This window comes from Dama dama, chromosome 4 (genome assembly GCF_033118175.1).
Source record: "Dama dama isolate Ldn47 chromosome 4, ASM3311817v1, whole genome shotgun sequence".
NCBI lineage: Eukaryota > Metazoa > Chordata > Mammalia > Artiodactyla > Cervidae > Dama > Dama dama.
In genome coordinates this window covers 61,705,831-61,732,397 of record NC_083684.1, presented here as the reverse complement: position 1 = coordinate 61,732,397, position 26,567 = coordinate 61,705,831, and the positions used below count along the sequence as shown (strand labels likewise).

The following is a 26,567-nucleotide window of genomic DNA, read 5'->3' as shown; positions in this document are numbered from 1 at the left end:
GACCTCCTGAACTGCTTCCCAATACATGAGGGGGCATGTGCTGCTCTGTAAACCCTGGGCTTCTGCCTGGGAACACTGGTTCCCCAAGGGCAGGGGTGGGGGCCAGGGCAGTCCTGACACAGCGCTCAGTCGCTACAGTCGTGTCCGACTCTTTGCAACCCCATGGACTGTAGCCCGCCAGGCTCCCCGTCCATGGGATTCTCCAGGCAAGAATACTGGAGTGGGTTCCCATGCCCTCCCCCATGGGATCTTCCTGATCCAGGGATCGAACCCGCGTCTCTTGCATCTCCTGCCTTGGCAGGCAGGTTCTTTACCACTGGCACCATCTGGGAAGCCCCTTGTCCTGACACAGGGGAGGTGCTGAATGCGATTGTGGACCGAGGTCACAAGAAACACAGCGAGAGGGAGAAAGGGGGCTCAGGCCTGGATCTGTCTGTTGCTGGCATCAAGCCAGTTCCTTTAACACACTGATGCTGGAGCACCACCAAAGTGGGACTCATTCCTTGTGCTGAGTCAAATCCTATTCCTTCACCATTCTGAATCTCTCTCTGGCTCCCATCTGGCCCAGTGTAAAGGCAAAGTTCTTACTGGATCCACTAGTTCCCTCTCTGACCACAGCTCCCACCCTCTCCCCACATTCCTATTCCTCAAGCACAGTCCTGCCTCAGGGCCTTTGCACAAGCTGTCTGTGCAACCAAGAATGTCTTTTCCAGATTTCTATGGGTCAATTCACCCACCAAATTTTGCTCCAACCTCACCTTCTCAGAGAGAGATTCTGACCAGCCAATACCAGAGCACCACCCCTGACCTCGTCCCTACACTCCTTCCTTGCTTTATTTTTTCCCAGCACTCTGAACAGCTGAACACTGTATATTTACGTGTGGGTTGGTCCATCTCCCCCCTAGAATGGAGCACCACAGGGAGGGGACTTCTGCTCACCACTGCGGTCTCATCACTTAGAAGAGCGTCTGGCACTCAATCACTGCTCACAAAGATAGATTCATTCATTCATTCAATCAGCAAATACCTCAAAAGGGCTCCCATGGGCCAGGCCCTGAAGAAGGTGGAACTGGGGACCCAGGGAGCAATCAGACCAGGGCCTGTGTTCCAGGGTTTGGGAACGACTGCCACAAATAGGATGGGTCACAGTTTGTGGTGAAATGTGCCCCCCATGGAGAGCTCGGCCTGCACTCTCCTCAGGCTTGGGGAGGGCTGGGGCCCTAGAGACAGGGAACCCAGCCCCTGCCTTAGGGAGCTCCCAGCAGATAAGTGTCTGGAGGCCAGACTCCCCCTCCAGACAAGACAGGACCACGCCTTCAGGCTGGGCCTGGCCTCACCCCTCCCTTTCTTATCTGCAGAATTTGCCCTTCCTGGCTCTTCTCAAAGCCTGCCTTCATCCCCTTCTAGATCCTCCCCCCAGCTCCACTGTGCCAATCTTCCAGTAGGAGGACTCCACTCTCCTCCTGTCCTCCACCTGCCCCCTGACCCTACTCTTCCCCTCACTCGGGCTTGAAGCCCTCTCCAGTGCTCCCAGGACAAACACCATCCTGGCCTCTGCCCACCTCCCCAAGGTCAGATCGCATCCCTCTCTGCACCAGCCACACAGGCCTTAGCGCAGAGTCTCCACAGGGCCTCAGGACCTTTGCACGTGCTGTCCCTCTGCCTTCAGAGCTCACCTCCCCTTCCTCTGGCCTGGCTAACTCCTCCACATTGTCTGGGCAATGCAGTAAGACAGCTCCTGTTCTCCCAACACCATGGCCCTCTCCCTCACTGGACTTAGGACAGCTACAAGCTTTTTTTTCCCCACTTAAAAAAAAAACAAAACAAAAAACTGGGGGACTTCCGTGGTGGTCTAGTGGCTAAAACTCCAAGCTCCCAATGCAAAGGGCCTGGGTTCAATCCCTGTTTGGGGAACTAGATTCCATATGCTGCAACCAAGACCCAGTGCAACGAAATAAATAAGTATAATAAATATAAAATTTTTGATAAGAACAAGAAAGGAGCCAGGATAGGGCTTGTAAACAAATCAATATCAATTCTGAAAGTAAATTTCACATGACTTTCTGAGGGGCAACAAGATATACCTCCCTGAATGCTTTGTAATATATTTAGATCTGACTTTATGTTACATAAAGAAAATAAATTTAATGGATCATCAGATAGCGGCATACGTGAAATAAAAGAACTTGCTGTATAGTACAGGGAACTATATTCAACCACAGTGGAAGAGAGTATGTGAACAAAATACATATATGGATAACTGAATCACTTTGCCGTACATCTGAAACTAACACAATATTGTATATCAACAGTACTTCAGTTAAAGAAAAATTGAGATAGAATTCACACAGCACACAGCTCACCACTTGGCAGAACCCTTCAGGGTTTCTTTAGTAGATCCACAGTGCTGTCCCTCTATCACCACCATCTAACTCCGAAACATTCTCATTACCCCCTAAAGAAACCCTGTTCTCATTAGAAGTCACTCCACATTCCACCACCCTCTAGGCCCTAGGCAGTCGCTCAACTACTTTCTGATTCTCTGGATTTGCTTCTTCTGCACATTTCATATAATGGAATCCTACAATATGTAGCCTTTTATGTCTGGCTTCTTTCCCTTAAAATGATGTTTTTCAAGGTTCATCCATGTTGTAGCCTCTACAGTACTTCATTCTTTTTGATGGCTGAATAATATTCTGTTGTGTGGGTGTCCACATTGTGTTTTTCCATCCATCTGCTGGTGGACATCTGGGTTTGTTTGCGCTCTCTGGCTATCGGTCATCGATGATGCTGTATGAACATCCATATACAAGTGTTTGGGAGATGGACAGCTGCAATTTTTATGCAGTTCCTGTCTCCCTCTAGAGCTGGGAGGTTCATGGGGGTACAGACAAGTCTGTCCTATCTACCACTGTGTTCCCAGCACCCATGATAAGGTCTGAAACATACCAGCCATTCAACATACACTCAATGAGAAAACCAAGGACAAGGGGCACCCTGATTCTCCAGTCCTGATTCTTTTGGCTAAACAGCCTCCACTGCCCCCAAGTCGGAATCTCTCCTCCATCCTCTGGCTTCCCTCTAGGGTCCAGCGGTGACACCCACTTGTTTTCTCTTTCCTTCCCCACCCCTACCATCCAATCCCTTTGTAGATCCTCCAAGATCTAATCCAAACACTTCTCACAGTTTCCTTCCCAACCCAGTCGAGTAAATCACCATCTTGAGCAGGGACGCCTGCAACAGCCCCCTAATTCTTTCCCTGCTTCCATTCCTACCTCCTTGGGTCTATTCTCTATCCAGCAGCCAGAGGAACTATTTTAAAACATCAATCAGCTCCCAGCCCTCCCATGCTCAAAACGTTCCCACCACCCTCGCTTCAGAGAAAGCCCAAGGTGCTCCCCATGGCCCACAAAGCCCTACCCGCTCCCTGTTCCCTCTCTGCCCTTATCTCCCACCTCTCCCTCCCTCCCTCTCTTGGCTCCAACCACACAAGCCCCCTCGCTCTTATCTGAACCCTCACCAAGTGTGCTACAACCTCAGGACCTTTGAACACACCATTCCACTGCCTGGACCCCTCTTGCCTCCAAAATCTGTACTGCCTGCCCCTTCTCAATACTGTTACCTTCCCCCTCTTCCCGTCCTTATTTTTCTTCACAGCACTAGTCATCATCTGTAGTTCTCTGTGTTTGTATTTTAATCTCTCTCCAGGCACGAGTGCTCCAAGGGGCAGGAATTTCTGTTCACTGTGGTAGCCCTCGTCCCTGGAAGTGTTTGGCACATTGGAGTGATCAAAAAGCATTTGTCAAATGAGAACAAATGAATGAATCTTCAGAGGCAAGATGTTCTGGTCAATGGAGTCAGCTGACAAGAAAATGGAGCCTTCAAGAGGTTGAATGACTTGCCAAGGGTCACAAGGTAGGTGTCAGAGGCAATGCACACCTGCTTCTAACAGCTGCCCACCCCCAACCCACAACCCCTCAATGCTCCACCCCTTTTCTAACAAACATAACCTCCCTCTGCCACTTGATACCCAAGTTTCCACCCTTCTCACTCGCTGAGCACCTACTATGCACCAGATCATCCCATACCTGCTAAATTCTAAAATCATCACTGGGCACTTGCAGAGGCCGCTCCTCAGATTTGGCCAAACAACAAAAACAGGAGCCAAGATATCTAGTGCCTGGAATGTGTGAAACGCCTCACTCACATACAGTTATCATCACGACCCCATCAGGAAGAGGCCATCAGCAGTCCCTCCTGACAGATGAGGAAACCGAGAGGTGAAGTCCCTCATTCAAGGTCACAAGACAAGAGGACGGGAGCACTCAAACTCGAACCCAAGCCTGGCTGACCCTGGAGCCTGTGCGGATACAGCCTCTGAAGCTCTTGGCAGCTCCAAACACCAACACCCGCTCCCAAGAGCTAGGAGCTGACTTGGCGCCAGGCCTCCCATAGTCACGACCATTCTTCCTGCTGGTGACGGCTGTCCCCATGTTGATGTGGTCAGAGGGGAGAAGGCTCCAGATTCAGAGCCGTCCTGCTCCCTGACCCATGACCCCTCTGGAACCAGGCTTCTCCCCACGCCTCCCAGCTGTCCAGATCTCTTCCCCATGGATTTCTAAGGCCCCCCAGGTCCCTTCTTTGAGATCTGAGCTCTCTCCCTTCTGGCACTTCCCCCAAGTCCCCACATTATAATGACCTCCTCTTTCCAGGACTCTCCATCTGCAGCGCTCCTCCTCCATGCTCCCCTCAGTAACCCCTCGAGCCCCTTCTCCACTGCCCGCTACGTCTCTGAAGCAATCCTCCACTCAGGAGCCCCTCTATGCCTCACCAAGGTCCCAGAGAGTCTCCCTTGTTCCCATGTCTCCTCCCCAAATCCCTGGGACTTTCTATCATTCTCAAGTCCTCTCTATGAACCAGTTGAGCGCCTCCGTGACCTGTCTAGCCCCTTGGCCTCTATGACACCCCCTGCCCAGGCCCTCAAGCCCGGTTCCTTTCAGGTTTCCTGTGTTTCGCGTCCTCCCAGTCCTCTCTGGCCTCCTCCTACTCTACCTCTCCACAGGGTACCCCCACCCTCCCTCCCTCCCATGCACCTTCTTCCTTTTCCATCTACAACAGGGAATCTCTCTAACCCTACCGCTAATACGATCCCCCAGCCTTCCTTCCACTCCCAGGGGACACCTCCATGCCCTGTTCCCGGGACTTTACTAATCTCCTCTCTATTAAGACCCTCCGCGACGCCTCTAACCACTCCGCGTCGACACCTCGAGAGGCACACTATGACACCCTAAGCTCCTCCATTCACTTCAACCCACCCTTAAGTTCCTCCCCCCCCCCCCCCCCCGGTGGCCTCTCTCGCCTCTCACTCTATGGCCGCAATGGATTTCTAACCCTTGGGCCCCTCTGTAACCCACCCCCGAACCCTTCAATTCCACGCTCTCCCCCCTGTCCGATCTCCCCCGGCCGCGCTCTCACAGTTCCGGATGTCGGAGATGAACACGGCGAGCCCCCGCATCCCATCGCCCTTGGACACGGCCGGCATGATGGCGGTGGCGTCGGCTCCAGGCCTGGCCGGGCAGGGCACGGCACAGCGGGGGCTGGCAGGCGTGGGGGGGACCGGGAGGAAAGGACCCCAGGCAGCGCTGAGAAGACGAGCCGGCTGGGGCGGGGGGCGGGCGGGCGGGGAGGGCGGGCTGGCAGGCGGGCGGGCGGGCGGGCGGGCAGGCCGCGGCTCCGCCCCCGGCCCCTCCCCTCGCCTCCGCCGGCCTGCGCTCTCAGGGCCGCCTATAGGCTGCAATTACTGGCGCTCAGACGCAGGCTCGACCCCTCCGCCTGTCTCATTGGTCGCTGGACAAAGGCGTGCGGTGCCGATTGGTCCAGCGCCCCGCTATTTCCGCTCGGGGAGTGGAGGGGGTGGGGGCGTTGACCAAAAGACGGGCGGAGTTCGTGACGTACAGTGGGACCGCCCCCTCCGCTCGGCCAGGTGAGGGACCGATTGGATCCGGAGGCTCTCCCAGGAGGGAGGGACTGACGCGAAGGACGGAGGGGGCGTGGACTTGCAGAGGCGGGACTCACTTTGACGGAGGCCAATGGGCGGGTAGATCGCCCCCGCGGGCGTCGCGGATTGGGCCGGTGTCGGGGGCAAAGGAGGAGGGCGACGATCCGTAGAGAAGGAAGGAGAAAGGGGGGTCGTTACTCGCCTGGGCTGGGATAGGTGGAGCGGCTCCTGCAATTCCCTGCTGCAGAGAAGAAGTTGGGAGGGGCGGGAGAGCGTGAGGTGCTTACTGCGCAAGCGTCTTTCTGTTCCCTTTTTTCCCCCCCCCTCCTCTCCTCCACCCCCGACTCCTTAAATCTTCTTCCAGGGAGACGTCCCTAACCTCCTCCCCCTCCCTTCTTCCTTCCTTTCCCTTCTCTAGCCGCCGAGATGTTGGGACCTAACTTCTCCGGAAGCCTAGTATCCCAGAGCTGAGGAAACAGTAATTCAAGTCTACTCCCATTAAGCAGAGGTTAAAACTGACGTCCAGAGAGATTGAATGACATGCCCAAGGTCACAGAGCTCGGGATTAAACTATATTCTGGCATTCTAATAACAATGGCTTTTGTTGTTGTTGTTGTTGCAACTGTAACACCATTAAATAGATATCAAATACAAATTGCGAGTCTTTCCACCAGACTTTGAGTTCTTCCTGAACAAGAAGGGGACCTGGTAATGAATGAAGAACGTTCGATAAGGAAAGCAGTCGGTGAACCCGCTTTGTTTGGCCCAACCAACACCGCTTGTCGCTCCAGAGACCTTCCTCGTTAGACTGTATTTGGGGAAGGCAAAACCTCAGAAACTCCAACGCCAAAACCTCAGAAACTCCAACGCCCTGGGCTATTGAGAAATTTGGGGCAAAGGGAACTGGAAGAGTCCATTCTAGCACCTAGAAGAACTAAGTCCCCCGTCAGGTTTTTCCAATATCAGAAGCCTAGTATGCTTGGATTGAGCCTTAAGGGAGTGTCACGGGTCCGGGAACATCCCCTGGGGGGATGGGGACGGGGCAGAAGAGCCCATCTTCCAGGTTCAATGGATTCGTCCATTTGGGCTTCCAGGGATGGGGCTTGGGAAAGTCTATTTTGGATTCCAGGAGGACAAACATCTCTGGTGTCGGGGGAAGCTGTCTGCCCCTAAAGACTATATAGAATGATCCGATAAACAACAATAACAACAAATTATTAGGACCAATAGGAGTTGGAAAAACTCCTTTTTATGGAAGATAATGTCAAGCAATCCAAGGACTGGAGGAGTCCATTCATGACAAGGGAAGAAGCACTTTTCTCCCTGAGGATAACACCATTAAATATAGATAGATACCAGATAGATAGTAGTGGGTTGGAATTAGTCTGCTTTTCAGGAGATGCAAAGAGAGACATCCAGAGCCGGATGAACAGAATTATGTCCCTAAGGAAGAGGGAAAAGCCACCCTCTTCGTAGACTTCATGGGGATGGATTTGGCACCCCCAACAGGAGCTCATGGGCTCACCAGTGCCAAGTTAGAGCAGCGCCTTCCAAAAGAAATGCAGTGGGAGCCACAAAAACAGTCACAAATATGCTCCTCCCACGTTAAAAAAGTAAAAAGAAAAGGTGAGATGAATCTTAATAATATATTTCATTTAACCCCTCGCACCCAAATATTGGGCTTCCCTGGTGGCTCAGTGGGTTCGATCCCTGGGTTGAGAAGATACCCTGCAGAAGGGCATGGCAACCCACTCCAGTATTCTTGCCTGGAGAATCCCATGGACAGAGGAGCCTGGCAGACTACAGTCCATGGGGTCACAAAAAGTCAGACACGACTGAGTGACTAAGCACAGCACAGATGGTTCAGTGGTAAAAAATCCGCCTGCCAATACAGGGGATATGGGTTCGATCCCTGGGTCAGAGTGATCCCCCGGAGAAGGAAATGGCAACCCACTCCACTACTCTTGCCTGGGAAATCCCATGGATAGAGGAGCCTGGTGGGTTATAGTCCCTTGGTCGCAAAAGATTTGAACATGACTTAGTGACCCAACAACAAACAACAACCCAAATATTGATTTCAACATAGCTGACATATCATCCTAAGTGTTTGAAATCTGGTGTTTATAAACATAGCACATCTGAGTGGAGACTCACCATGTCGCAATCGCTCAGCAGCCACGGGGCATTATCAGAGGCCGAAAATTAGAGACCGGATTTGAGCAAGACCATTCTGGGGTGCAAGGGCTCAGCAGGTGACTCTTTGCTAAGTTTTAAGACCATCATGAAGAAGCTCATGTGTGGGGGTCTAGATGAGGTTTAGACAAGTCCTTGTTGGTTTCAGGATGGAGCACAAAGAGAGAGAACACCAGAAGTCCCTCGAAGAGCTCACAGGTTGAACCACGATAGTTTCTGAGATTCTGACCTGAGCAAATCAACTCAATTTTCACCAGAAAAACAGGACTCATCCCCCATCTTCCCATTTTGGTAGATGGGCCCACCATCAATCACCCAGGCACTCTTACCAGAAAGGACCACCCCACCGTGTCCTTCACACCAAACCAAAGTCAGAACACACCCGAAATCCAGCCACTTCCTCCCACAGCCACTGCCTCCCCCTGTGCAGACCACCATCACCATTGTCTTTTGCTGGAACCATGCTATGACCTCCCACGCTGTTTTCCCTGCTTCCATCCTGGCCACTCAGGGTGCTTTTTACAATATCAGTCAGCTGTGTCCCTCCCCAGCTTAAATGCATCAGCCATACTGGCCTCCTCTTGGCCACTCAGACCCTCCAGACTCATTCCTTTGGCTATCTGATGCGAAGAGTCGACTCATTGTAATGACCCTGATGCTAGGAAAGATTGAGGGCAGGAGGAGAAGGGGGTGACAGAGGATGAGATGATTGGAGAGCATCACCGACTCAATGGACCTGTCTCACTCCAAGAGAGAGTGAAGGACAGAGGAGCCTGGCATGCTGCTGTCCATTGCAAAGGGTCGGACATGACTTAGTGACTAAACAGCAACATGAAGACTCATTCCTGCCCCCTGCCCACCCTGGCTTTCCCCGCGGCTGGCTTGTCCTTTGGGTCACAACAGAATGGCCCCTCTTCGGAGAGAAATTCCGGATTTAGGGATTTAAAGTGATCTCTCCCTGTTATACTTGCATACATTATCCAGTATTTTTTAAAAATGTGTTTTAGCAATTCCATTCCTGGGCATATATACAGAAAAGATGAAAAACTCTCCTTTGAAAAGACAGATGCACTCCAGAGCTCATAGCCCACTATTTTCAATAACCAAGACACAGAAGCAACCTAAATGTCTATCAACAGAGGAGTGGATAAAGAAGATATGGTCTATATACACAATGGAATATTACTCAGCTATGAAAAAGAACAAAATAATGTGATTTGCAGCGACACAGATGGACACAGAGATTATCACACTAAGTGAAGTAAGTCAGAGAAAGACAAGTACCAAATGATATCACTTATATGTGGAGTCTTATAAAATGATACAGGGGGACTTCCCTGATGGTTCAGTGGTTGAGAATCCACCTGCCAATGTGGGGGACAGGGGTTTGATCCCCGACCCAGGAAGATCCCACGTGACATGGAGCAAATAAGCCCACGCGCCCCAACTAGAGAGCCCACATTCTAGAACCTGTGAATCACAAAATACTGAAGGCTGAGAGCCCTAGAGCCTGTCCCCCCCAACAAGACAAACCAGCACAATGAGAAGCCCGCACAGCGCAGCTAGAGCTAGCCCCCGCTCTCTGCAACTAGAGAAAAGCCCGCGCAGCAATGAAGACCCAGTGCAGCCAAAAATTAATTAATTAATTAATTTAAAAAAATGCTACAGGGAATTCCCTGGCATTCCAGTGGTGAGGACTTGTTGCTTTCGCTGCTGGGGCTGGGGTTCAATCCTTGGTTGGGGAACTAGGATCCCGGAAGCCACACGGCACAGCTAAAAAAAAAAAAAAAAACCAACAACAAAAATATACGTCAACTTTATTCAATAAACCATTAAAAAAAAAAAAGTTGTAGACATCAATACACGTCAACCCTGTTATGGGCTGAATTACATCCTGCAAAAGCTGTTCAAGTTCTAACCTGCAATAACTGTGAATGCGCCCCTATTCAGAAGTAGGGTCTCTAGCGATGATCAAGTTAAGACGCAGTCATCTGGGTGGGCCCTGATCCAGTATGTGTTCTTAAAAGAGAGGAAATTTGGAAACTGATCCAGAGAGAAGACAGTGTGAAGAGTCCTAACCCCTGGACCACCAGGGAAGTCCTTAGTTTTGGGGGGTTTTTTAATCCACAGAATTCACACAATAAGAGGCTCAGATCCCAGGCACACAAATCGATGAGCTTGGACAAATGTCCACTTTGCCGTCACCCGGTTTTGATTCCCTTCATATCACATTCGGACACCTGCTATTTTTAGTTTGTTTCTACTGCTTGTCTGTCTGTTCCCTTCCAACCTCCCATAGAATGTGAGATCCTCCAGCGACCCTCCTTTCCAATCCTCATCCCCACCCCCAGACCCTGGGCACAAGTCCCACACGATGAATCAAGTCTGAATGCGGATGGCGGGGCTGGGGGTGGGTGGGGAGAGTGCTGAAACAGAGTTTCAGGGAAAGGGAATTTGGACCCCTCCCAAGAAACAGTGAGCTAGTCCACCGTTCATTATGAATCAGTTTCACTATGGTTCTGAAGTGGGGGAAAGATCAAGGCAGAACTAGCAACCCAGACAAGGAAGAGTTCACCGAGCCCCCCGGGGGAAGGTGATAAGTCACGTTTCCCACCCCTGTGCTCCCCACCCCCCCACCTTACTGGAGCCCAGTGGTTGGGTCCTTTATGAGTCAGGCTTGTGGGGACCGGGGACCTTGAGGGGCAGTGGTCAGAATAGGTGGACAGTCTCGGAGGAGGGAGCCCCTGGGAGCCGGGCCACCCACACGCCATGGCGAGCGTGGTGGTGAAGACAATCTGGCAGTCCAAAGAGATCCATGAGGCCGGGGACCCCCACGCGGGGGTCGAGAGCCGCTCCCAGCTGGTCCCCGAGACTCCTGGGGGGGTAACCAGCCCAGTCAAGGGGATCGCGAAGAAAAAGAAGGCTGTGTCGTTCCACGGGTGGGTTTGTTGCACTCTGTTGGGGTCCTAGCGCCCAGAGCTGCCTCCAACAGAGCACGAGTCCCACCGTGGGTGCTGGAGGAAGGCGTGGGGAAGAAGAGGACGGGGCAGAGGAGAGGCAGGCAGGGGGCCAGTGGCCAAGGGGGATTCAAGAGTGTAAGAGGAAGAAGGTAGTGGGGATGGAGTCAGAGGGACTAGGGGATGTGCAGGCAGGGAGGCGGGAGGGGCAGTGCCCTGCTAGGGCCGCACCCTGACCCTCCTGCCCGTTTCTCCGCCCCAGGGTTGAGCCTCGGATGTCCCATGAGCCAATGCACTGGTGCCTGAACCTCAAACGGTCCTCAGCCTGCACCAATGTGTCCCTGCTCAACCTGGCGGCCATGGAGCCCACTGACTCCTCGGGGACAGACTCAACCACGGAAGACAGCAGCTCACTGGCACTGCCCGTGCCCCCTGCCTCCCCTACCCCACCCTGGGCCCCAGATGACCCAGATATCACGGAAATACTGGTGAGGGACACCTGGCTGGGCTGGGGAAGACCAGGGTCCTCACCCTGGTGGTAGACAACTGAGGATTGGGGGGTGGCAGTCTTCATGATTGGAAATGAGAAGGTTCTGGTCACCCTACAGGGCCTTGACAGGCAGCCACGAATCTGCTCCATTGCGGGTAAATGATGCCTGCTGCCTGGAAGCTGGACTTTCATTCATTCAGTCACTTCCAAATGCCCTGAGTGAGGCTGGGGTCACAGCTGGGAATCGGGCCAGGTCCCTGCTCCAGGGAAGCTCCCAGTCCGGTGGGAGTGACAGATACAGATGGGATGATAAATTCCATGATGGAGGTAACACCAGAGATCCCAGAAAAGGGCCCCTCAAACCAGACTAGGTTATCAGGGAAAGCTTCCTGGAGGAGGTGGTGTTGGCACTGGGCTTTGAAGGATGAGTATGAGTTCTCAGAGGGGACCACTTCAGAAGGTGTTTCAAAACTGCAAGGTGAGCAAAATCTAGGAAAATTTAGAGAATTTCTTACTAGAGCATAGAATGCTACCTGTGTACATGCTTAGTTGTGTCCAACTCTTTGCAATCCTGTGGACTATAGCCCACCAGGCTCCTCAGTTGACAGGATTCTCCAAGCAAGAATACTGGAGTGGGTTGCCTGACCAACTCCAGGGGATCTTCCCGATTCAGGAATTGAACCAAAGTCTCCTGTGTCTCCTGCACTGCAGGCAGATTCTTTAACCAGTGCTATACCTTGGTCCTTTAACACCCCTATCACCTTCCACCCCTTGCCAGGTTTCTCCAGGGCCAGGCTCTGAACTAGGCTTGACACAGACATTGAGAATCACACTTACAATAACCCTGGTTATAATGATACTAAGATTCATTAGGAGATACTGAACACTTTCTGTGTTCCGGAGCCTCAGTTTCTTCATCTGTAAAATGGAGACACATGTGTATATTCTTTCAAGAAATATTTCTTAAACACCTACAAATGTGTCAGGCACCGGTCTAGGAGCGGGAAATACAACAGCACATAAGACAGAGTTCTGTAGAGAACTTCACCCTCTTCATGAGATTGTCATGACAATGAAATGCAATTCATTCATGTAAAATGTGTAGCCCAAGAGTCAGCCATATGCACAGAATACAGGTTAGTTGTTGTTATCCTCTCTTCACATATGAAGATACTCAGGCTCTAGAAGATTAGACAGCACCCCCAAAGTCACACAGCTTCTAAGTAGTGGGGCCAGGTTAAGGAGTCAGGGGTGGGGGGAGGCACCCCGCATTAATGGGGGCAGTAGAGGTCACTGTGGGAGCCCTGAAGAACAAGGCCTTGGCCCAACTGGCCATGGTCAAGAAAGGCTTTCTCTCTGGAAGAGGCAACTCCCAGGTTGGATCTTAAAGATAAGCAAGGTGGAATACAGGGAAGGGTGTTCCACCTAGCTGGAACAGCATAAACAGAAGGACAGGGGTTGAAAAGAGCCCTGGGGGGAACAGGCCCTTGTGGCTCAATTGTGGTGTGTGGGAGAGGTGAGGCTGGCAGGGGCTGGAACACAGAACACAGAGGCTGAGAAGTGTGGACATTCTCCTGAGAGCAATAGGGAGCCACTGAGTGTTCCTGGGCAAGGGGAGATGAGCCACACTGGAGTTTGGGCTCTGTGCCCATTTACTGAGCACCTACTATGTGTCAGGCACTGTGCCACGTCCCTGTGGTGGGGAGCAGATCTCATTTTCCTCTCTGAGAAGTTCTGTAAGGAAAGGGAATAATGACCCATTTGAAGAAGAAAAAAAATAATTAGTGAGGCAGAGAGAGGTGGAGTGACCCCCTGCAAGGTCAGAGAGCTTGTAAGAAGCAGGGCCAGGACCAGAGGTTTAGTGGGTCTGATGCTTTCTTTCCTTAGGAGATGCCTCTGGGCCCAGGTGGGAGATGTTTGGAGGGGAGAGACCGAAGGCAGACGGGCCAGAGAGGAGGCCAGGCAAAGGTCCTGGGTAAGAGGACCAGGTCGAGAGAAGGGAGCGGGCAGAGAGTCCAGCTGGGATGGATGGCCCGGGAGGCATCTCCTCCCCCTCGCTGCCAGCATCACTCAGGCAGCTCTTGCAGAGGTCCACCTCCCACTGGAGCTATTTCTGAGTCACATCCCCCAGAGGACTGTGATGCCTGAGAAAGAGCCCTGGGCGGCCAAGATCAAGGTCTGCTGCAGCTGCGAGCTCACTGTGGGGCTGCAGGGGAGCCCCGGCCTCCACGAGGATTCTCCGTAAAATGGAGAAAATTACTGACAGGCAGCACCTTGGGCAAGAACAGTGAAGAGGTGGACAGTAACAGGGACTGGCACACAGCATCAGAGCTATATCAGGAGAGAAAGCTGGAGATGGACCGAGAGGAGGGGGCAGAAACCCAAAGATCAAGGAGGACCAAGATCCGGGGCAGGGGGGACAGGGACCCCGGGAGAGGAGGACTTGGACCTAGGGAGGGGGCCAGAGACCAACTGAGGAGGAGACAGAAAACCAGAGACAGAGGAGGCGGGCAGAGGCCTAGAGAAGGAAGGAATGGACACCATAGAGAGAAGTGGGACAGAGAACTGGACAGAAGAGGAAGACAGCCCTGAGTGATGGAGACCCTGGGGGAGAGAATGACAATTCCCAGAGTGGACGGAGGGTCAGAAGAAGATGGTGAAGCAGACAGCTTTGGTTCGTGTGTTCCTTTTTGTTGTTTTTTTGGCCATGCCGGTGCAGCTTGTGGGTTTTTAGTTCCCTAGCCAGGGATCGAACTTGAGCCAATAACAGTGAGAGACAGAGTCCTCACACAGGGAAGTTCCTGGTTCATAGCTTAAGCTCTGACATCTTTATGAGGCCAGAGGATGCAACTGAGGAGGTGGTATTGCTTTTAGGAAATGTCAGTGCCTCCGTGCAGAAATGGACAGATTAGGTCTTTGCAGCCTTGCTTCCCATTTGTCCTGCTGCCTGCAGACCTCCCTGAGGCGGCTGTGTGATCTCAGTGCTAAGCCCCTTCTTGGTAGGTCATGTCCTATTGTCATTACTTTTAATGATGCTGACACTAATCATGGTGCTTGCCCTATGGATCCTAACATCTTGTTGACCCTTCCTCACCACCATCTGCCAAGGTATCATCATTCCCATTGGACAAGAAAGGAAATTGAGGCAGGCTTGGAATGGGGAATTGGACTGCCCAGCTGCATGGCGTGTGGGTGGCCAAGGAGGAGGGGTTTATCTCCAGATGTGGCTGCTGCCCACCTCCACAGTGGGGCTTCCCCAGTGGCCCAGTGGTAAAGAAGCCACCTACAATGCGGGAGACGCAGGTTCCATCCCTGGGTCGGGAAGATCCCCTGAAGGAGGGCATGGCAACCCACTCCAGTATTCTTGCCTAGAGAATCCCCATAGACAGAGCAGCCTGGTGGGCTATGGTCCATGGGGTGGCAAAGAGGCAGACGCCACTGCAGTGACAGAGCAGGTATGCATGCACCTCCACCATTTCACTTTCCAGCCAAGGCTGACGGGCTCAGCCTTCACCATTTCCCAAATCTGCTCTCAGAGAAGCTAAAACTCACCTCCAGTGACCCCAGCTTTTCTCCAGTGCCCTTTCTCTTTTCCCACGTGTTGACCAGCAGCCTTTCTGGGTCAGCCTGTACTCTTCCCAACAGCAGCTCTGTGAAGGTAGCGATTAGTCCTTCCCCGTTTTACAAGGAGAGAAACAGAGGCTTAGAGAAGTGAAGTCCCCTCCCTGAGGCCTTATAGCTAGTAAGTGGGAGAATTGAGTTGACCCCAGGACCTGCTCTCTTAGTTTTCCAGAACCTCTACCTACAAGAAGTCCAAGACTTAAAAAAAAAAAAAAAAAAAAAGGAATTCCAAGACTTTGTGGATCTTCAGTTCTAAAATATCATTCTGTGTCTCTGTTAGTGATTGCAGTGAAACAAGCGATCCATGACCTTAAAACAACAAATCTGGAGTGGTTTAGTTGGGTGCTCCTGGCTTAGGGTTGCAGTCAAGATTTTGGCAGGGCGGGACTTCCTTGGTGTGTCCGTGTTTAAGACCTCATGCTTTCACTGCAGGGGGCGTGAGTTTCATCCCTAGTCAGGGAACTAAGATCCCACATGCTGCTCCGCGAAAAAATATATATATAAAAAAAGATTTGGGCAGGGGCCATAGTCATCTGATGGCTTCCCAGGTGGCACCAGTGGTAAAGAATCCACTTGCCAACACAGGAGATAACAAGAGACATGGGCTTGATCCCTGGGTTGGGAAGATCCCCTGGAGGAGGAAATGGCACCCCACTCCAGTATTCTTGCCTGGAGAAAATCCCATGGACAAGGAGTCTGGTGGGCTACATTCCATGGGGTCACAAAGAGTTGGACCCAACTGAGCGATTAAGCACACAGAGTCATCTGAAGGTTTGACTGGGGATGGAGGGGGTGCTTTCAAGATGGCGCACTCATATACTCCTGGTTGGTGGCCTCAGTTTCTTTCCACATGGGCCTCTCCAGAAGGAGCTGCTTACGGCCTGGCAGTTATCATCCTCCAGAGCCAGACAGAGCAAGAAGGAAGCCACAGTTCCTTTCATGAACTAGTTTCTTAAGTCACATACCATCACTCTGACTTATGCTATTTACTGGGTATGAGTCACTAGGTCCAGCCAACACTCAAGTGAGGGAGTAAGGCACTACATTTGGAAACAGCCTCAAAAAATTTATGAGTGTATTTATTTTTTATTTTTATTTTTTGCATATGCTGGCTCCTTGCTGCCTGGGCGAGGGGAGGGTTTCAATTAACGTATCATATAGTTTTGTATTATGTATCCTCTTCCAGACCGCTCCAACTGGGAATTTAGCAATTATGCAAGTTCTTCCCCTTTGGGTTTGAAATCTGTAGGCAAGAGGTTATCTAAGACCTTTGAGGGTCTACGTGGAACATTCTCGAACTGATTTTGAAAAGTCAGTACTAATTGCTATGCAAAATTAGCAAGCAGCAGGGAGAAGCTCTGTGGGTATATTTAAAACCACTATGGCTTTGTTGTCGGTTTTATTGTTTATAATTATTTTTTTTTTTTGTAGGTGCTTTTTACCAGGATGAGGAAGTTCCCTTGTACTTTTAGTTTGAGTGTTTTTTTTGTTTGTTTTTGTTTTTTGTTGTTGTTGTTGTTATCATGAAAGGGTATTGGATTTTGTCAAAAGCTATTTCTGTATTCATTGACATGATTGTATTCTACCCTCACCTTGTATTTTACTAATATGATATGTTACATGAGTTAATCTTCATGTTGAACCAATTTTGTATGCCTGGGGTAAATTATATATGGTGTAATGTATAATCCTTTTCTTTCTTTCTTTTTTTTTTTTTTAAAGGCTTCCCACATGACTCAATGGGTAAAGAATCTGCCTGCAATGCAGGAAACTCAGATTCAGTCCCTGGGTTGGGAAGATTCCCTAGAGGAGGGCATGGCAACCCACTCCAGTATTCCTACCTGGAAAATCTAATGGACAGAGGAGCCTGGTAGGCTACAGTCCATGGGGTCGCAAAGAGTCAGACGTGACTAAGCACACATGCACATAATCCTTTTTATATGCTGCTGGATTTTGTTGAAATTTTTGTGGCTGTTTTCAGAAGGGATATTGGTCTGTAGTTTTACTATCTGGTGATGTCTTTGGTTTTGGTATCAGGGTAACACTGGCTTCATAGAATAAGTTAGTTCCCTCCTCTTCTGTTTTTTTGGTGAAGAGTTTGAGATAAAGTGGCAGCAACTCTTTAAAAAAAAAAAAAAAAAGATTGGTAGAATTCACCAGTGAAGTCATCTGGGCTTTTTTGTTGGAAGTTTTACAGTTACTAACTCAAAACTCTTTACTTGTTATAGGGCTATTCAGATGTCCTATCTCTTCTCCAGTTAGTGTTTTGCAAAGATTTTTTCCGTTTCATCTAGGTTATCAAATTTGATGGCATCCAATTGTCCATAGAGTTCGCTTGTGATCCTTTCTCTTACCATTAAGACTGGTAGTAATGTCCCCTTTTTCCTTCTTGATTTTAGTGATTTGAGTATTCTTCCTCTTTTTCATAGTTAGTCTAGCTAAGAATTTGGCAATTTTGTCGATCTTTTAAAAACAACTTCCGGTATGGTGATTTTTCTCTACTGTTCTATTGTTTCATCTTCTCCATTCTAATCTTTGTTCATTTTCTTTCATTCCAAAGTATAATTTCTCTTGTGATTCTTCTTCCACCCATTGATTATTTATAAGTGTGTTGTTTAATTTCCATATCAATATTTGTGAGTTCCTCAAATTTCCTTCTGTGTTTGATTCCTAATTTCATTCTACTGAGGTCTTTGAGGTCAGAAAGCACACTTTGTTTTTATATCCTTTAGGGTCTGTCCTTGACCACATGAAGAATGTTTCATTCCACTTGAGAAGAATGTGTATTCTGCTATTGCGTGTTATATTCTATAGATGTCTGTTAGGTTTGGTTGATTTATAATGTTCAAGTCTTCTATCTCCTTGCTGATCTACTTTCTAGTTTTCAATTCTTTCTTTATTGGGGGATGGGGAGGGGAGGGCGCTGTGCCACACTGCATGCAGCATCTTAGTTCCCTGACCCAGGGATTGAATCTGGGCCCTCAGCAGTAAAAGCACTGAGTCCTAGCCCCTGGACTGCCAGGGAATTCCCAATTCTGTTAGTTTTTGATACATGTGATTTGAAGCTCTATTAGGTGCAATATATATTTATGATTGTTGTAATCTTCCCAATGACCTGAGTCAGTTTTGGTCACTTTTTTTCATTGAGGGATGTAATTTGGGGGTTTCCAACTCCTCCATTTTGCTGATATCACCTTAATACAGGATTTATCACAGTATTTATCCAGAGCAGTTGTGCAAGAAATGTGAAGTTGTTCCCATTTTACAATGGAGGAAGTTTGTTCTCTTTTTTCTTTGTGTATTACTTAAGCAGCTGTGAAAGAAACCCAAAATATCTGGTTGAAGCAGGATAATTTATTGCTGACATAAACATCTCAAGTATAGCAGATCTCTTCCAATGAAGCAGGTTAGAGGCCCCAGGGTTCTAGAGGATCAGTTACTAAGTCACAAGTTTGGCTGCTGTAACATAAAAGACACAAAGTATCAGTGTTGTTTTTTTTAAATATTTATTTGGCTGCACTGGGTCTTCCTCGTGACATGTGGGGTCTTTAGTTAGGGTACTCAGGATATTTTTAGTTGTGGCATGTGTTTATGCAACTCTTAGTTGCAGCATGGAGGATCTTACTTCCCTGACCAGGTATCGAACTCAGGCCCCCTGCATTAGGAGAACAGAATCTTAGCCATTGGAGCACCAGGGAAGTCCCAAAAGTAGCATAGTTTAAACAAGGTGGAAAATGTTCTCCTTCTCACATGTAAAGTATTAAAAAGTGGTTGGAATTGAGTATGGCAGCTTCACAGGGTTGAGAATTCAGTATTCTTTTATCTTGTGTCCTCCATCTCATGGTCCAAGATGGCTGCTCTGGCTTTAGCCATCAACATCATAGAGCGAGAAAGGGAGGTATGTTCCCTACTTTCCTTTATTAAAGGCATGAATTGGAAATTGCCTACATTATTCCCACTCATATTCCATTGGCCAGAACTTAGTCACATGGGCATGCCCAGCTGCAAGGGCACCTGGGAAATGTAGTCTTTGGCTGGGCAGTCATGTGCCAGGCTAACTCTTCTATAAATGTGGAAGACAGGAGAGTGAAGATCCTGTCACATGCAGCCTTCCTGAGCTGGGTTTTTTTGACAGGGGTCACAAAGCATTTTATGATAACATAAGGTAGCTATGATCAGCAGCCACATGGCATCATGGTTTAAAACAATGGTTCTGGTTCTGAGTATAAATTCCGACAAGGGCACCTCACGTACCATGTACCTGGGAATACAAAGGACATCCCTTCTCTGAGCCTCATTTGCCTCCCTTGCAAAATGAGCCAAAATAACCTCAAGAGGTGCAGTTGTGGGGAATAAAAGGGAAAACGTGGGTAAGTGCATGACTTGGTGCATAGTGAGTGCTTATATTTGGAAAGCAGGTTATCTTTAGAATCCTCCACTGCCTGGAGAGAAAGACAGGGCATGTGTTTTAACAGTTTATCTTATTTATGTCTCTGGACCCAAAGGCATTTATCTCAGGTTAAGAACATCCTCCTTCTCCCACATGTCTGAGCAACCCCCCACCCCCCACTCCCTCCTGGATCCTACTTATTTTTCTTCCCATCCACTAAGCAGAAAAAGAGTCTGCCCCCTGGCTTAATGGAGCAAGAACACCAAGAATCAAAGAGGCGCAGCCCTGGCCCCCAATTCCACTAGCTATTCCAGGGCAGAATCAAGGTGTAAAGCCAGTTTTAAGACTTTCTTTTGGGGTTGGGGTTTGCTCCCCTACACCCATTGACCCCTGGCTGTCTCCCATTCTTCCCCAGAGTGGGGTCAACAGTGGATTGGTGCGTGCCAAAGATTCCATCACCAGCTTGAAGGAGAAGACCACCCGGGTTAACCAGCACGTGCAGACGCTGCAGGTGTGAGAACCACTCCCCCCCGTCAACGCCGCCTCTACTTCCAGGGCCACGTTCCCCTTCTTCTCCAGCTCAATGCACCCATAGCCCAGTTGGGGGAGACTGAGGCTCAGAATGGAAAGGGATGTTCCCACCTCTCCCCCCCTTCCCATGGGGTGTCCCCTGGAGGCCCTGGCTAACCCCTCCTCCCTTCCATGCTCCAGAGTGAGTGTTCTGTGCTGAGTGAGAATTTAGAGAGAAGGCGGCAAGAGGCGGAAGAACTAGAAGGGTACTGTAGTCAACTCAAGGTGAGCCGCCGAGGGGCAGGAGCGGGGTGGAAAGAAGGAAGCAGGAGTAGGAAGAGGGTGAGAGGAAATGGGGAGGAGCAGAGTGGTCGACAGGAGAGAGATGGAGGCAAGCAGACAGGGAGCATGGGAGAGGTCCAAGGAAGAACCCACCCTTTAGCCAAGCGAGCCAAGGGAACCAAGGGTGGAGGCAGTCCTTGCGGAAGAAGTGGGCATGTCTCAGCTGAGGTGGGGTGGAGCCTGCATGGAAAATAACGAGGATAAGGGTTGGGAGACGGAACTGGAATGGGAAGGCAGGGCCCCTGCCCTGGTGTCCTGACCCAGGAGAACTGCCGGAAGGTGACCCGGTCGGTGGAAGACGCTGAAATAAAAACCAACGTCCTGAAGCAGAACTCTGCCCTGCTGGAGGTAAGGTGGAGGGGTCTAAGGGTTTGAGGAAGTTACTCAAGTACATGAGGTACTCAAGGTGGACTTCGGGTAGGACTTCCCGCCCTGCCAACCACCTTTACCACCATCACCCCTGCCCCTTCGTGTTCATGGTCATACTTCTCCACGCACAGTCATATTCAGGTCCCGGGGAGAGGAATTCATGTCAGACTTGGAGTGGGAATGCCTGTCCTGCCCACACGCCCACTGATTTCCCAACAGAATGTTGGAAAAGCTTCAGTTGTTCTACCTAAACAGGAGGGACTGGAGTTTGAGGCCTATTGAGGATTAGAGTTGGGGTGGAGGGCTAGATGGAGACAGAGAAGCGGGCATTTAGAGGTTAAGGTGAGTTGAGACTCCAGCTGGGCCTCTAATGGAACTTCCCTCCCTAATCGGTCCCCACATCCATATACTTTCTAGTGTCAGGAACTCATTGGGCGGATCTGGGGGTGGAGGTGGAGGTGGCAGTGGTGGGAGGCAAGGGGCAGGATGCTCGCGCTAACCCTGCCTGCCTTCCCCGCCCAGGAGAAGCTGCGCTACCTCCAGCAGCAACTGCAGGATGAGACTCCAAGGAGGCAGGAGGCCGAGCTACAGGAGCTGGAGCAGAAGCTGGAGGCTGGCCTCTCCAGGCACGGCCTGGGCCCCGCCACCCAGCCCCCAGGCTGCTCCGGTCCACCCGGCAGCCCCGACGAACCCCCGCGACCGCGAGGCCTGGCCTCAGGCGGCTGGGGAATGGGGCCCCGGCCAGGGGAGGGCCCCATCGTGAGCGAGCAAGAGTTGCAGAAGGTATCTGCCGGCCTTGAGGAGCTGAGGTGAGTGGGATCTCGAGATGGGCCTGGGGGGTGGAGCCTCGAAGAAGCTAGGAAGGAGTGTTCTGGGGCGATGACCCGGAAGGGCAGGACTTCGAAGAAGTGAGTATAGGACTGGTGGCGGGGAGGCCGGGAGGCCCGTGAAAATGAGGTGGGCGAAGTTTGGGGAGGTGGCAGGTGGCTCCAAACTCAGGGGGACAGGGTTGGGGCGAGTGGTATCTTGAGGAGGCAGTGTCTGGAGCAGTTGATGCAGGGCTGAGAGGCAGGCCGAGAGAAAGCCAGGATATCTGACAAGGGGATTCTTTCCGGGCCGGATTCTGGGGGACGTGAGAGGATTCCAAGACATGAACCGGACGGGAGAATTCGGGGACTGGGTGGGTCCGGAGCCCCTGGCCGGGCGGACCGGGGCGTGTCCAGACTTAGTCCTGACGGGTTCCTTACCTCTGCCCCTGCAGGAGGGAGGTGTCTTCGCTGACCGCCCGGTGGCATCAGGAGGAGGGAGCCGTGCAGGAGGCCCTACGGCTGCTTGGGGGTCTGGGTGGCAGGCTCGACGGCTTCCTGGGCCAATGGGAGCGGGCGCAGCGCGAGCAGGCGCAGACCGCGCGGGGCCTGCAGGAGCTGCGGGGCCGGGCGGACGAGCTGTGCACCATGTAAAGGCCCACCCGGGAGCACTGTGGGAACGTGGGAGGGCGGAGCCTTGAGTGAAGGGCCAATCAGCTGGAGCCAATCGGGTGGAGACTGTAATACTGATAGGTGGGGGCCCCAATTAGAGAGGAGGGAGAGGTGCTTTCTACCTAAGGACTGAGGGGCGGAGCCACTACAAAAGAGGGCCTTCTCTGGTAGCTGAGCTGGGATAGAATCCGCCTGCAATGTTCGATCCCTGGGTTGGGAAGATCCCCTGGCGAAGGAAATGGCAACCCACTGCAGTATTCTGGCCTGGAGAATTCCATGGACTGTATAGCTCATGGGGTCACAAAGAGTCAGATACGACTGAGCGAGTTTCACTTTCACTGTACCTTAAAAGGGCAAGGGGAGGCAAATGGGAACAGGGCAAACCAGTTCGAGAACAAAGAGAGGCATTCCCGAAATAAAAGGAAAAAAAAAAAAAAAAGATGGACCAGTAAGAGCAGAGGCTGTGCGTGTGGCGAGGTATTGCCAACTGTATGGAGGCAGAGGTGCTGGGCTAATCTTGGGTGAAGCCTTGTTGGGCCTTCACCCTGTTATACGAAAGTAGAGGTTCCTGTGAAACCTTTGGTAAGCCAAAATAGCATAAAGTTAAGAAACAACTACCTTAGAATACATCTTGCCAACAGATGCACAAAATAAATTGAGGTAAAGCACAGATGCCCACAGAACACAGCTCAAAGCTATGGTGGCTTGATGCCAAGATACTGAGTGTAGTTCTCAGAGGAGGAGCTTGGTGGCTCCACTCCCACTGCCTGCAATGTGTCCTGCTTCTGTAAAAGCAGGCTGAGCGCGGAAGAACTGATGCTTTCCAACTGTGGTATTGGAGAAGACTCTTGAGAGTCCCTTGGACAGCAAGGAGATCCAACCAATCAATCCTAAAGGAAATCAACCCTGAATATTCATTGGAAGGACTGATCCTGAAGCTGAAGCTCCAGTACTTTGGCCACCTGGTGCGAAGTGCTGACACATTGGAAACGACCCTCATGCTGGGAAGGATCGAGGGCAGGAGGAGAAGGGGATGACAGAGGATGAGATGGTTGGATGGCATCACCGAATCAAGGGACATGACTTTGAGCAAACTCCAGGAGACAGTGAAAGACAAAGAAACCTGTCCTGCTGCAATCAATGGGTTGCAAAGAGTCGGATGCAACATAGCAAATGAACAACAAGAGCTTGCTACAAAACAAATGCTTTAAAAAACAAACAAACAACAACAACAAAAAAAAAATGCTTTGTGCTTTTTTCATAAAAGCAAAAATCCTTTTCTGATTTCTTTTGGTTAGTGAAAACAGGTACTAATGTAGGTCTTTCCAAAAAAAAAGGACTGGGATAAAGCGACCTTTCAGAAATCAGAGGACGCCTGTATTCTCTTTGAGAGGTGACCTCACTGCACCGCTTATTCTCACATCTCAGGGTGGAGCGGTCTGCAGTGTCTGTGGCTTCACTGAGGAGCGAACTGGAGGGACTGGGCCCAGTGAAACCAATTCTGGAGGAGCTTGGACGGCAATTTCAGAGCTCTCGGAGAGTGTCTGACCTCTCTATGAACCTGGATCGGGGAGCCCAAGGCTCCTGTACCCGCTGTGCCAGGTAAGGGGGCAGCGCCTGGCTCCAGGTGCATTCTGTGTCATACTGAGGACAAAGCATCGAAGGAGATGAGACTTTAGCATGACTGGAGAGGGAAATGCATTGTGGGAGACAGGGCAGCCCCATGTATCATAGGATGGGCCAGTCTTGCTGCATCTGGGGAGTCGCATTTCTCCCCTTCCCCACACAGTGAAGTCAGTGTCTTGCGCAACATGAGAAAGTCTTGCTTTGTTTCAAGCATCCTGGATTTCCAAGTGCATCATGGGAAGGTTGGGCAGTGGTACTGGTGGGAGGCAGAGTTGCCCAGTGCACTGTAGGGGGAAGTGTGAGACCTTGGGTATTGGAGAGGCACAGGACCATGTTTAACCTGTATTAGGAACAGTGGGGGCACTTCCCATACAATATGGGATCAATTTTAACTAGGGCATTGTGGGAAATGTGAGTTTTTGACATGCTGAGGGCCATCTGGTGTCGGGAGTGGGAACCCCCAGGCACTGTGGGAGTTCCCCGTGCTGGGGGAAGCTATAAGTACACCTGATGCACTGTAGTCTGGCCCCAGTGCATGGTGGGAAGGTGGCCTGGGTGAAGGCTGGGCCGGTAGGCTTGGGCCATCCTGATCTGAGCCCTCTTTCACCCGGTGACTACCCCTCCCCAGCCAGGGACAGCAGTTGTCCACGGAGTCCTTGCAGCAGCTTCTGGAACGAGCGCTGACCCCACTAGTGGACGAGGTGAAGCAGAGAGGCCTGGCTCCTGCCTGCCCCAGCTGCCAGAGGCTACACAAGAAGATTCTGGTACCAAGGACTATGGGCCACCATGGGCCAGTTTGTGATCAGGGCAGGGGGAGGGGAGCCCCCGGTGCAAGGATACTGCTGGTGTGTGGCAGGATGGGGAGGGTGAGCTGGGGGCAGCAGGTGTTGGGGGAACGGTTGGCTCTGGTATGTCAGAATCGGGGGGCAAGATCAGTTTGCTGGTTAGTGAGTCATAGGTCAGTCACTATGAAAGCTTGGGTGATGGACTTGGGCCCAAAGCATCATGGAACCCAGATCTGGTGCTCTGTCGGACAGAGAAGACAGACACCAGTCTATAGCTTTGTGGAATAGAAGCCTGATTTTCCATGAACCTTGAGAGGCAATGCATTACATGGGATCATTGCGGTCAGACGGGGAACCAGTGAATACAGCTCAGAGTAAGCTAACACAGTATGGGAAATGGAAGCACAGCTCTTCCTGAGGCATTGCACACAGACACAGGCGCAATAGCAGGTGGAATCTGAGGCTGGTATACATTCTGAAACATAGCGATCTAGTATATTATGGGATATGAGTTGTATTGGGTGAGATGGACAAATGAGGCAGTAAAGGACCTGGGGCCTGGTGCATTGTGGGACACAGGGCACCAGAGCACTGAGGACTATTATTGTGATAGAGAGGCTGGCCTGATAGATAGGAGATGTGGGGTCTTGTGAATTATGGGATGTAGACGGTCATGACGTGATGCGAGATGGGGGCCCAGACATCAAATGCATGATGGCTCATGGGCAGTAAGGAACAATGTGACAGATGCTGATTTAGTGCTTACAGGGACAAAGATGGCCAGTGCAATCAATAGAGGACAGACTGTGGGACAGGTACAAGTCTAGTGCACAAGGGAATCGGGAAGGCCCAGTGCATTGTGGGATGCTGGGATCAGCCTCAGGCTCAAGGCATGATGGGATACTCCGGGGGTGGGGGATGCGGGCCCCAGGGGACCCTACCCCTTGCGCTTCGCAATCCAGATCCCCCCTCCACCCCCAGCCCAGTCCAGCAAGCCCAGCGGCGCCTACGCTCCTCTCCCCAGGAGCTGGAGCGCCAGGCCTTGGCCAAACACGTCAGGGCAGAGGCCCTGAGCTCCACCCTTCGGCTGGCCCAAGACGAAGCCTTGCGGGCCAAGAACCTGCTGCTGACGGACAAGATGAAGCCGGAGTGAGGAAGCAGGCTGAGGGCATGGGAGGAGGGTGAGGTCTTGGGGAAAGGGCCTGAGTCACCTCCACCTTCCACTTCAGCCCAAGGCCTCTGGCCTCACCAGCACTAACTGCCCACTGTCTCATTACAGGGAGAAGGTGGCCACTGTGGACTATCTACACTTGAAAATGTGCTCCCTCCACGATCAGCTCAGCAACCTGCCACTTGAGGGGTCCACGGGGACAATGGGGGGAGGAAGTTGTGGGGGAACTCCCCCAAAACGTGGGGGCCCAACCCCTGAGCAATAAATGGCCCCTCATGCTGGCATGAATTCAGTCTCCTGTTTGGCACCAAAAGAGAGCTAGTAAAACTGCACATGCCATGCACCAGCATCTGTGCTCACTCTGACTTGATCCTCAGCCGATGGGATGTCGACGATACACTCTTCTAATGAGTTCTGCTTGAAAGGGGAGTCGAGAATGAATTGATAGCCCGTGTGGAGAAGTGGGAACAAAGAAAGGTCAACCGTCTCAAAATTTATCTGTGTTCCATCAGATGTTCCCATTGTAAGTCTCAGGCTTCCACTCCTTCCCAATCAACGCCCCAACCTTCCTACCAGAGACTTAGCGAGATTTTTAATTCAACTTGGTATGTAATTCTGGAATCCATACAGCTACAGC

At 51.1% G+C, this 26,567-nt stretch overlaps 2 protein-coding genes across 2 annotated transcripts in view; one reads left to right on the top strand and one right to left on the bottom strand.

Moving 5' to 3' along the window:
- The window catches only part of AP2A1 (adaptor related protein complex 2 subunit alpha 1), a 28,343-nt gene extending 22,667 nt beyond the window's left edge, over positions 1-5,676 (bottom strand). The window contains exon 1 of the mRNA XM_061139874.1: positions 5,476-5,676. Coding sequence (XP_060995857.1) covers positions 5,476-5,542 — 67 coding nt within the window. The 5' untranslated portion in view covers positions 5,543-5,676. The remainder of the gene's footprint in view (positions 1-5,475) is intronic.
- Positions 5,677-10,960: 5,284 nt separating this feature from the next.
- On the top strand, positions 10,961-26,195 carry TSKS (testis specific serine kinase substrate). Its single transcript, XM_061136328.1, has 11 exons — positions 10,961-11,130; positions 11,411-11,636; positions 20,065-20,160; positions 20,361-20,444; positions 20,766-20,849; positions 21,393-21,679; positions 22,132-22,326; positions 23,777-23,950; positions 24,603-24,738; positions 25,784-25,908; positions 26,039-26,195. The coding sequence occupies exons 1-11, from the start codon at positions 10,961-10,963 to the stop codon at positions 26,193-26,195; spliced, it is 1,734 nt and encodes a 577-aa protein (XP_060992311.1).
- Positions 26,196-26,567: the final 372 nt, after the last annotated feature.

What these genes read in the sequence shown, in the direction of transcription:
- TSKS (XM_061136328.1), top strand. Translation starts at nt 10,961, where the DNA reads ATGGCGAGCGTGGTGGTGAAGACAATCTGGCAGTCCAAAGAGATCCAT. An exon ending in GCCGGCCTTGAGGAGCTGAG is followed by an intron (nt 21,680 to 22,131) that starts GTGAGTGGGATC and finishes CTGCCCCTGCAG; the next exon opens with GAGGGAGGTGTCTTCGCTGA. An exon ending in TCCTGTACCCGCTGTGCCAG is followed by an intron (nt 23,951 to 24,602) that starts GTAAGGGGGCAG and finishes ACCCCTCCCCAG; the next exon opens with CCAGGGACAGCAGTTGTCCA.